We start from the raw sequence: 11454 nt of genomic DNA, 5'->3' as shown, positions 1-11454 counted from the left end.
GGAGGAGGAGGAGGAGGAGGAAAAGGACTGTGGGGTCCCTGGTGCTGTCTGACCTGGGTGGCTTTTTTACAGACGTTTCGTGACCAAACCGGGGAACAGCATCAGTGCTACAAGGGAGGGGGGATTGTGGAGAGGAGGAGGAGGAAAAGGAAGGGGAAGGGGAAGAGGGGGGGAAGGAATGAATGAAGGGGGGAAGAGGGAGAGGAGGGGGAGGACTGTGGGGTCCTGGGTGCCCTCTGAGCTTGGTGATTTTCTTGCAGAAGTTTCATGACCCAATCAGATAACATCATCAGTGCTAGAAGGGGTGGGGTTTGTGGGGAGGAGGAGGAGGAGGAGGAGGAGGAGGAGACAACTGTGGGGTCCTCGGTGCTCTCTGAGCTTCACTGTTTTCTTGCACACATTTCATGACCCAACTAGGGAACATCATCAGTGCTAGAAGGGAGGGGGGTTTGTGGGGGGGAGGAGGAGGAGGAGGACAGTGGGGTCCTTGGTGCTCTCTAAGCTTGGCTGTTTTCTTGCAGACGTTTCGTGACCCAAGTAGGGAACATCATCAGTGCTAGAAGGGAGTGTAGAGAGGGAGAAGAGGAGGAGGAAGACGACTGTGGGATCCTCAGTGCTCTCTGAGCTGCATAGTTTTCTTGCAGACGTTTCATGACCCAACTAGGTAACATCATCTGTGCTACAAGGGAGGGAGATTTGTGGAGAGGGAGAGGAGGAGGAGGAGGAGGACTGTGGGGTCCTTGGTGCTCTCCAAGCTTGTTTTTTTGCAGAAGTTTCATGACCCAAGTAGGGAACATAATCAGTGCTAGAAGGGAGGGGGGTTTGTGGAGAGGGGGGGAGGAGGAGGAGGAAGAGGAGGAGAAGGAAGAGGAGGAGGAGGAGAATGGAGTCCTTGGTGCTCTCCTGGTTGTTTTCTTGCAGACGTTTCATGACTCAACTAGGGAACATCATCAGTGTTAGTATTGACCATGTTACCTAGTTTAAGCAATGAAACACCTGCAGGAAAACCACCCTGTTCAGAGAGCACCAAGGACCCCAACCCCGGGAGGCCAGCCATTCCAACGATTCATTGTTCTCCCTGTCAGGAAATTCCTCCTTAGTTCCAGATTGGTTTTTTCCTAGAGGACCTGACAAGGCCAGGCCAGCACGGAGGGAACTTTACGCTTAGGTGAAAGCAGGGCATCGCTTGAGAAGGGTACTGGAAAGTGTAAGTGTGTAAGTGTGTGTGTGTGTGTGTGTGTGTGTGCTGAGCTTCTGAAATGTGGGATATCTCCCGTTCCCAGATATAAGACCCCCCAGCCCGAGCCCCAGGTATGTCCCCAGAGATGGGGGACCCCCAGCCCGAGCCAAGCTGCTACCTGCTGCACGTGAAGCAGACTTTGACCGGCAAGGGAACCAGGCCGTTATGGTCCAGCTCGTGTTGTGCTTTCTTGACGTTCTTCCCGGAGGTCTCTTCCTTTCTTCTCCGCTTGCTAGTACCTGGCAGGGCAGAACAGGAAGTGAAACAGAGTCGCTCTGGGAGTGGGGTGGGTGGTCTCTAAATGTGATATACTACAAACACACACACACACACACACACACACAGAGGGAAAGAGGGAAGGAGACAGGATAGATGACCAGTGATAGATCTCTAAATTTGATGCACACAAGCATACAGACACATTAGAATAGAATAGAATAGAATAGAATAGAATAGAATAGAATAGAATAGAATAGAATAGAATAGAATAGAATAGAATAGAATAGAAAATAGGGAATAGAATAGAATAGAGAATAGAACAGAATAAAGAAGAGAAGAGAATAAAGAATAGAATATAGGGAATAGGAATAGAATAGAGTAGAGTAGAATAGAGAATAGAACAGAATAAAGAATAGAACAGAATTAGAAAATGAATAGAATAGAATAGAGTAAAGTAGAATAGAGAATAGAACAGAATAAAGAATAGAATAGAATAGAATAGAATCTGGAAGGGACCTTGGAGGTCTTCTAGTTCAGCCCCCTGCTCAAGCAGGAGAACCTATACCACTCAAACACATTTCAACCTAAACCATTTCAGACAAGTGACTGTCCAGTCTCTTCTTAAAATAAATAGATGATAGGTAGGTAGACTGATGATATAGAGCTATAGCTCTTTAAATTTGATACACACAGGGAGATATAGAGATGGATGCCTAAATAATACACGCAAACACTCCCCCTAGTGGATAGATGATTTAAATTTGAGAAATATAAACATACATATACACACGGGGCGAGGGAAAAATACATGACAGACGATAGATCTCTAAATTTGATACACACAGGACGCAGACCCAGAAATAGGATAGATAGATAGATGATAGATAGATAGATAGATAGATAGATAGATAGATAGATAGATAGATAGATAGATAGACAGACAGACAGACAGACAGACAGACAGACAGACAGACAGATGATAGATAGATAGATAGATAGATAGATAGATAGATAGACAGACAGACAGACAGACAGACAGACAGACAGACAGACAGACAGACAGTAAGGAAGGTAGGTAGGTAAGTAGGTAGGTAGGTAGGTAGACTGATAATACAGAGTTACAGATCTCTAAATTTGATACACACAAACACACCCAGATGACAGATGATAGACAGACAGACAGTAAGGTAGGTAGGTAGGTAGGCTGATAATACAGAGATACATATCTCTAAATCTGATACACACAAACACACACAGTTGACAGATGATAGACAGTAAGGTAGGCAGGTAGGCTGATAATACAGAGGTACATATCTCTAAATTTGATACACACAAACACACCCAGATGACAGACAGACCGACAGGGCTAGGCAGGTATTGGGGATCTGAAGGGGGAAAATCTCTCCACGCTCACCCTTCAAGGGCAGGGGTGGGCAACTCTGGCCCCTTCGTGACCTTTACGCCCTGGGGACTTCCACTTCCAGAATGCTGGGAGTTGAAGTCCGCAGGTCGTCCGGGGGGCCACCGTCGCCCACCCCTGCTCAAGCAAGGAGACCCCCCCTGGCTTGGCTCCACCAACAACCCTGCTCCCTGGTCCAGCCAAGCGGAGACCCAGCCAGGGCGTCCCTTTGGGCCTTGCCCAGTGTCAGGGCGGGCACAGCCCCCTCCTTGCAAAGGGGTTGCCACGCCAAGTGCCGCCGTGGACTCACCTGGCAGGGCCGTGGTGCAGGTGAGCTCGTTGGGCAGCTGGAACTGGGTGGGGTTCCTCTCCATGGCGGCCGCGATGAGCAGCTCGAAGGGCCGCTTCAGGTGGGGCTGCCCCCCCTCGGCTTCCCCCCCGGGGGCCGAGTCCTCGTCCACGTCGATGATGTCCTCGTCCACGTCGTTCTGCTCCGAGTTGGGGGTGTCAGTGCTGGTGTTGGAGGTGGGGGTGCCGGGCCGGCTGGCTCTGCGCTCCAAGAGCCGGGCGTGGGGGAGGGTCCGGAGGGTCCCGCCACCCGCCCGGTCCAGGTAGTCGGCGTCGCTGGTGGGAGACGAGGTCCTCTTGCCGGACTTGTCCACCAAGCCGTTCATGTGACCCAGCTCCTTCTTCTGCTCTCTCTTCTGCAAGACACAAAGCAGCCCTCAAGTCTTCCCACGGGAGCCCGTGTGTGTTTGTGCGTGTGCGTGAGAGAGAGTGAGTGAAAGAGAGAGAGAAAGAGAAAGAAAGAAAAAAAGAAAAAGAGAGAGGGCGGGTGGGAGGGAGAGAAAGAGAAAGAGAGAGGGAGAGAAAGACAGAGAGAAAGAGAGAAAGACAAAGAAAGAGAAAGAGACAGAGAGAAAGACACAGAAAGAGAGGGGGGGAGAGAGACAGAAAGAGAGAGGGAGAGAAAGTGAAAGAAAGAAAGAAAGAAAGAAAGAAAGGAAGGAAGGAAGGAAGGAAAGAAAGAAAGAAAGAAAGAAAGAAAGAAAGGGAGAGAGAGAGAGAGAGAGAGAGGGAGGGAGGGAGGGAGGGAGAAAGACACACAGAAAGAGAGGGAGGGAGAAAGAGAGAGACACAGAGAGAAGGAGAAAGATAAAGAGAAAAAAAGAGAAAGACAGAGATGGAGAGAGAAAGTCAGAGAGAGAGGGACAGAGAAAGAGAGGGAGAGAGAAGACAGAGAGAGGGGAAATGACATAGAGAGAGGGAGAGAGAGACATAAAGAGGAGAAAGACAGAGAGAGAGAAAAAGAGGGAAAGACAGACACAGAGAGAGAGGGAGAAAGAGAGAAAGACAGAGAGAAAGAGGGAGAGAGAAAGATACACAGAGAGGGGAAGAGAGAGAGAGAGAGAAACACACAGAGAGAGGGAGAAAGAGAGAAGGAGAGAGAGAAAGATACAGAGAGAGAGAAGGGGGAGAGGGAGAAAGAGAGAAGAAGAGAGAAAGACAGAGAGAGAGGGAGAAAGAGAGAGGGAAAGAGAGAGAGAGAGACAGAGAGAGGGAGAGAGCTGCCAAGCATCTGAATTTTGATCACGTGGCCCTGGGGATGCTACAAGGGTCGTATGTGTGAAAAATGGTCATAAGTCTCCTTTTTCAGTTGCAACTTTGAATGGTCACTAAATAAACTGTTGTCAGTCAAGGACCGCCCTTATAGGAGCACCTCGACTTATAACCGTTTGCTTAGTGACCGTCTGACGTTGCAGTGGCACTGCCTTTTTCACCCTCCTTCCTCCCATCCAAGCAGTCGTGTGTGTGTGTGTGTGTCCAAAATCATCTTTACCTTCCGGCGCACGGTGCAGCGGTGGCACATCCATTCCCCGGGAGGCAGCATCTCCTCGCTCAACGGAGGGTTGCTGTGGGAGGAGACAAGAAGCACAAGTGAGTTGCGCGCACATTCTGGAACCCTTAACAACGGGCGCTGCGACTCGACACATCCCCAGGCGACAAGGGCCTGCCGGAACTGGAGGGCGCCTGACTGCCTCTGCGTCCCGCTTTCATCGCAAAACTTCGGGGATTGCCCTCCTTTGCCCGGGAGATAGGAAGTCTCTCCATCTATTTTTTTTAAAAAAAAACTTTATTTATTTATTGTTATCCAGCCTTTTTTTTTTTTTACACAAGTAATGCAAGGCTGCGAACATATCCAACATGAAGAGTTGGGACGAGGGGGGACATGATAGCAGTGTTCCAATATCTCAGGGGCTGCCCCAAAGAAGAGGGAGTCAAGCTATTCTCCAAAGCCCCTGAAGGCAGGACAAGAAGCAACGGATGGAAACTCATCCAGGAGAGAAGCAACCTGGAACTAAGGAGAAACTTCCTGACAATGAGAACAATTAACCAGTGGAACTACCTGCCTCCAGAAGCGGTGAATGCTCCAACACTGGAAGTCTTTAAGAAGAGACTGGACAGCCCTTTGTCCGAAATGGTATAGGGGTTTCCTGCCTGAGCAGGGGGTTGGACTAGATGACCTCCAAGGTCCCTTCCAACTTTACTATTATTACTATTATTAGTATTATTATTAACATACCTCTCCTCCTCCTCCTATTTTCCCCACAACAACAACCCTGTGAGGTGGGCTGGGCATGGCTGGGAGAGAGAGAGGGATTGGCCCAAAGACACCCAGCTGACTTTTGTAGCTAAGGCGGGACTAGAACTCACCCTCTCCTGGTGATTGGCCCAAAGGCACCCAGCTGGCTTTTGTGACTAAGGCGGGACTAGAACTCACCCTCTCCTGGTGATTGGCCCAAAGGAACCCAGCTGGCTTTTGTGGATAAGGCGGGACTAGAACTCACCCTCTCCTAGTGACTGGCCCAAAGTCACCCAGCTGGCTTTTGTAGCTAAGGCAGGATTAGAATTAAAACTATTTCTATGGCAGACCATAGAAATGGACTGGAAGCGACCCTCCACCCCCCTTGTCTGCCAGACCCCAAAGCATGCTGCTCCTTCTGTTTAAAATCAGGAGGCAGAAAAGCCAGCAGCCATTTTGAGAGCCCAGCTCAGGAATCAGGGAAGCGGATATGACCAACAACCACAAGAGCATTGTGAAAAACCCACACAGCGACCGCAACGAAGGAGCCACCGCTGGGGAAAGCTGGGGGGGGTGGGAAATAGAGGTCGATTCGCTTAGCTTCCTGATTCCCCCCATGTCAAGTTTCAGGGGTAATTAAAACAGCTCAGAGAGGAAATCAAGTAAAATTATTACCTGAATTATAGATTATAGAAATCAACAGTTAGCGAACGTTTCTTAAATGTCAACCCAGACAACACACCGTTTACCGAATATTAAGGTGATTATGTTAAAAAAAAATAATAAAACATTTTAAAAAATAATAATAAAACAGTTCACCCCAAATCCAGAACACGGCAGAGAAGGGTTAGCTGATTTATTTTCTTTTTAAATGGGGTGGTTTTTCTTCTTTCTATAAATATTTTACTGAGTTTTATAAGGGTATAGTAGTAGTAGTAGTAGTAGTAGTAGTAGTAGTAGTAGTAGTAGTAGTAGTAGTAGTAGTAGTAGTAGTAAAGTTGGAAGGGACCTTGGAGGTCACCTAGTCCAACCCCCTGCTCAGGCAGGAAACCCTAGACCATTTTAGACAAATGGCTGTCCAGTCTCTTCTTAATAAAGGAATAGGGTCAAAAAGGATAAGACAAAGGGCAACATACAAAAAGGTTAGACCAGGGAAAAGGGATAACACAAAAGTAGGATTAATCCCACAAAAATAACATCGCTTCAGCAAGTCTACCAGTCCAGATATACATATTAAATCTTAATAATTACTCTATTATTAAACAACTTTCAATAGAATCATGTAAATAACAAATTAATCAATAAATCTCATTCATTTCACTACTTAACAATGCTTAATACTAATTAATTATAATAACTTTAAGATAATATATTACATATTAATTATAATTTACCATATTGTTTAAAATCACAAGTATGGAAAGAGGAAGAAAAAGAAAAAAAAAGAACAAGTTCATACAAATAATGAAATATAAATACAAATTATCAATTATCTTTTTAAATTTCATAACCTTTTCTCATTCTATCGTGTTTCTAACCAATAGTAAATTTTTTCCCATGTTTTAAAGTAAATTGTATCTTCTTTCTCTTTCATTTCTAAAGTTAACCTATCCATTTCTGCACATTCAAGTATTTTTGTTATTATAGTCTGATCAGATGGTAAGGTTTCATTTTTTCCAAAATTTAGCAAATATGCAGTCACCACAATCCCAATTAACACCTGGCCTTCTAATTAGAAGAACTTTCAGGAAAACAGGCGCAAAGTAAAACCTGAAGTGGGATATTGCTAGCAACGCTATTTCATTGATCAGCTGGAAGACATCCAGGGGGGGAAAAAATGTAGGGCGTACGCCAGTGTTTCTCAACCTTGACAATTTTAAGGCATGTGGACTTCAACTCCCAGAATTCCACAGCCAGCAATGCTGGCTGTGGAATTCTGGGAGTTGAAGTCCACATGCCTTAAAATTGTCAAGGTTGAGAAACACTGGCGTACGCAGAGTGCTACTAAGACTTTATTCACTCCTCTCTGAAGCTGAGCTGCTTTTTACACATGGTTTTTGGTAGAGTCCACCTCTGTGGCCCAAAGTGAACGTTTTCAAGCCTGGGACAAAAAGGCACCCAAAGCTGCCGTGCTGTCCGTTGAAAAGAGAATTTTAACAGGAGGCAACATCCAAGGTCCTGCAAAACTGCACAAAGAGCTTTCCAGGATTGTTAACGCACTTGGCTGTTTCCTTCCAGGAAGAAGAGTACGTTGCTGCTACTATCGTAGTTGTTAAGATTTAAGGCCCCGAGGGCAGGGAGTGACGTCTGCCAGTTGCACCATGTTGTTACAGGATGTGGGATGCATTCTGCAAATTTGTCACACAGACAAAAAAAAAAAAAAAGGAGAGAACTTCCTAAATCTGCCTGATTATGAATCACTTACAGCAAGGAGTCCAACCTTGGGAACTTTTAAGAGCTGTGGACTTCAACTCCCAGAATTCCACAGCCAGCAGGGAGTTAATAACTTTGATTGAAGGGCACACCCTTCCCTGAGCTACAGGGCTAGGAGTCAAGTCAATGTTTATTACAGTCAAAGGCCCAGAGCAAGTTTAAAAACACTCCAGGAATGTCCAGTTAAAAATCCTAGAGTAAAATAATAAATAGCAGATAAAAATCTATGTTAAAACCACAATTTGGCATCCAATCTGTCAGCTGCACACCGTCAAACCATAGCATAGCCCAGGGGTCTTCCAACTTGGCCCTTTGATGACTTGTGGACTTCAACTCCCAGAATTCCTCAGCCAGGCACGTGTGCCTGGCTGAGGAATTCTGGGAGTTGAAGTCCACAAGTCATCGAAGGGCCATGTTGGAAGATCCCTGTCTTAAAGCATCCTGACTGAGGAATTCTGGGAGTTAGTCCACAAGTCATCAAAGGGCCAAGTTGGAAGACCCCTGTCTTAAAGCATCCTGGCTGAGGAATTCTGGGAGTTGAAGTCCACAAGTCATCGAAGGGCCAAGTTGGAAGACCCCTGTCTTAAAGCATCCTGGCTGAGGAATTCTGGGAGTTGAAGTCCACAAGTCATCAAAGGGCCAAGTTGGAAGACCCCTGTCTTAAAGCATCCTGGCTGAGGAATTCTGGGAGTTGAAGTCCACAAGTCATCAAAGGGCCAAGTTGGAAGACCCCTGTCTTAAAGCATCCTGGCTGAGGAATTCTGGGAGTTGAAGTCCACAAGTCATCAAAGGGGCCAAGTTTGGAGACCCCTGGCATAGCCTAACTATTATACAATATCTGTGAGGCCCCTTAGTCATTAAATACTAAAATGCAAGAGAGGGATAATGCAAAAGGTTTGCTGCATTCATGGTGCAAAATAGCTACGAGGGATTAATCACCTATTTCCCAGGAATCCCCAGGGCTGCTGCGCTGGGGAATTCTGGGAGTTGAAGTCCACAGGTCTTAACGTTCCCAAGGTTGGATGCCCCCAACTTACAGCCTTTTAAGACGCTCAGAACTACGTTGGTTTTCCTGCAAAAAACAGACCCACTTGCTGTTTTCCTGGGGGGGGGGGACACATAAGCAAGTCAACACCCCCAAACTCATTCCTCCCACACCCCACATGGACAAACCTGACATTCCCTAACCCCTGACCCGCACCCTGGACCCTGTGCCCAAATCCTTCCGGGGTGAAAACATCTTTGGCTAGCTGTCCAGCCAGGCTCCACTGCCAGTGGGGAGAAGCCCAACACTGGAGGGGGGGGCAAGGGCTGCCCCCAGGCATTTTTCTCCAGCTTTTGGGTGGAACTAGAGACAGACAGAGAAGGGCTGTCTTTCCTACGATTGATGGGCAGAAAATAGCTCCCTCCCAGCTACACAGCAGAGCATTTTGGGAGGGTCCTGCCGAGTGGAGGAACATCCACAGAAGAGAATACACGTCCTTGACTTATAACCATTTGTTTAGGGACGATTGGAAGTTACAACGGGACGTAGGACAAAAACTGCCTTGACCAGTGTTTCTCAACCTTGACAATTTTAAGGCATGTGGACTTCAACTCCCAGAATTCCACAGCCAGCAATGCTGGCTGTGGAATTCTGGGAGTTGAAGTCCACATGCCTTAAAATTGTCAAGGTTGAGAAACACTGGCCTTGACTTACGTGACTGATAACCGTTTTCCACCCTTAGGACCTTTGCAGCGTCCCGGGGGGTCACGTGATCAAATTTCGGCCGTTTGGCAACTGACTCGTACTTACGACCGTTTCCAGGGTCCCGGGGTCATGTGATTCCCTTCTGCGACCTTCCGACGAGCAAAGTCAATGGGGAGAGCCTGATTCACTGAACCACCATATTTCTAACTTAACAACTGCAGTGATTCGCTTAACAACTGAGACAAGGGAGGTCGTAAAATGGGGCAAAATTCACTTAACAAACTGTGTTGCTTGGCGACGGATGTTTCGGGCTGAACTGTGGTCGTTAAGGTATAGGGTTTCCTGCCTGAGCAGGGGGTTAGACTAGATGACTAGTATAGGGGGTACCTTGCTCAATAGTAGTAACTGTGAGAGGGATCTCAGAGTCCTAGTGGACAATCACCTAAATAGGAGCCAGCCGTGTGCTGCAGCTGCCAAAAAGGCCAACACAGTGCTGGGCTGCATTAACAGAGGATCAGAATCAAGATCACCTGAATGGTTAATACCACTTTACAAGGCCTTGGTAAGGCCACACTTGGAATACTGCATCCAGTTTTGGTCACCACGATGTAAAAAAGATGTTGAGACTCTAGAAAGAGTACCGAGAAAAGCCACAAAGATGATCAGGGGACTGGAGGCTAAAACATATAAGTAAAGGCTGCTGGAATTGGGTATATCTAGTTTAATGAAGAGGAGGAGGAGGGGGGACAGGATAGCAGTTCTTCCAGTATCTCAGGGGCTGCCCCAAAGAAGAGGGAGTCAAGCTATTCTCCAAAGCCCCTGAAGGCAGGACAAGAAGCAACGGATGGAAACTCATCAAGGAGAGAAGCAACATAGAACTAAGGAGAAACTTCCTGACAGTGAGAACAATTAACCAGTGGAACAGCCTGCCCCCAGAAGTGGTGAATGCTCCAACATGGGAAGTTTTTAAGAGACTGGACAACCCATTTGTCTGAAATGATATAGGGTTTTCTGCCTGAGCGGGGGATTGGACTAGATGACCTCCAAGGTCCCTTCCAACTTTTTTATTATTATTATTATTATTATTATTATTATTATTATTATTATTATTATTATTATTATTATTATTATTATTATTATTATTATTACCTCCAAGGTCCCTTCCAACATTATTATTGTTATTACATTGAGGGCTATCTGTGTTTGTAGCTCAGCTTTGAACTGTGAGGTCCTTGGTGCTGGTCAGATTCCTTGCAGACGTTTGTGCGACGCAGCAGTTACCTAGCGTGGTAACGAGATGTCTGCAAGGAAACCTCGGAGCCCAGAGAGCACGAAAGACCCCCAAGGAGAAAGACGAATCAAAGAGCTTCTGCCCCCTCCACCCCCCCAACCCCTAGAAACCCACCTCCCCTTTAAGACAAGCCCCAAAAGCCAACTCTGGGTCAAACAGTCTCTTTCTCAGAAAAGGAAGCCAAAATGCAAAGACGCAGGGTGGGACTTCTGTCCAGGAGGATCAGCAGAGCAAGCTTGCCTCGGGGGTCTCCTGTTTCGTTCATCAGCACCACTGCTGTGGTTTGACTGAGGGGTCCCCTACCCTGGTCTGTGGACCAGTACTGGGCCACGGCATGCCAGCAACCGGTCCGCACAAACAAGCAAAGCCCCATCCGCGGGATGCAGGCAGCACACAAAACCACACACCCTCCGGTCCGCGGAAAAACCTCTCTCCAAGGAACCAGTGGTCCCTGGTGCCCGAAAGGTTGGGGGCCTCTGGTCTAACTGGAGGCAGGGGAGAATACATTTTGCCTTCGAGATAAGGTTCTATAATTAGGCTGCAAACCAGTCCACAACCTTCCCGGATGAAAAGGGATACCCCAATGAAATACGATCCG

At 47.1% G+C, this 11454-nt stretch overlaps 1 protein-coding gene across 1 annotated transcript in view; it reads right to left on the bottom strand.

Annotated features, from left to right (window-relative positions):
• Positions 1-4771, bottom strand: part of PHF12 (PHD finger protein 12) — a gene marked incomplete at its 5' end in the record, with an annotated part of 31272 nt that extends 26501 nt beyond the window's left edge. Inside the window, 3 exons of the mRNA XM_015826945.1 lie at positions 1359-1479; positions 3169-3562; positions 4699-4771. Coding sequence (XP_015682431.1) covers positions 1359-1479; positions 3169-3562; positions 4699-4771 — 588 coding nt within the window. The remainder of the gene's footprint in view (positions 1-1358; positions 1480-3168; positions 3563-4698) is intronic.
• Between the last annotated feature and the right edge of the window lie 6683 nt (positions 4772-11454).

Source organism: Protobothrops mucrosquamatus, unplaced genomic scaffold, assembly GCF_001527695.2.
Source record: "Protobothrops mucrosquamatus isolate PMUCROS unplaced genomic scaffold, P.Mucros_1.0 scaffold3396, whole genome shotgun sequence".
Classification (NCBI taxonomy): domain Eukaryota; kingdom Metazoa; phylum Chordata; class Lepidosauria; order Squamata; family Viperidae; genus Protobothrops; species Protobothrops mucrosquamatus.
The sequence above is the reverse complement of the archived record's forward strand: the minus strand, read 5'-3'. Positions and strand labels throughout refer to the sequence as shown.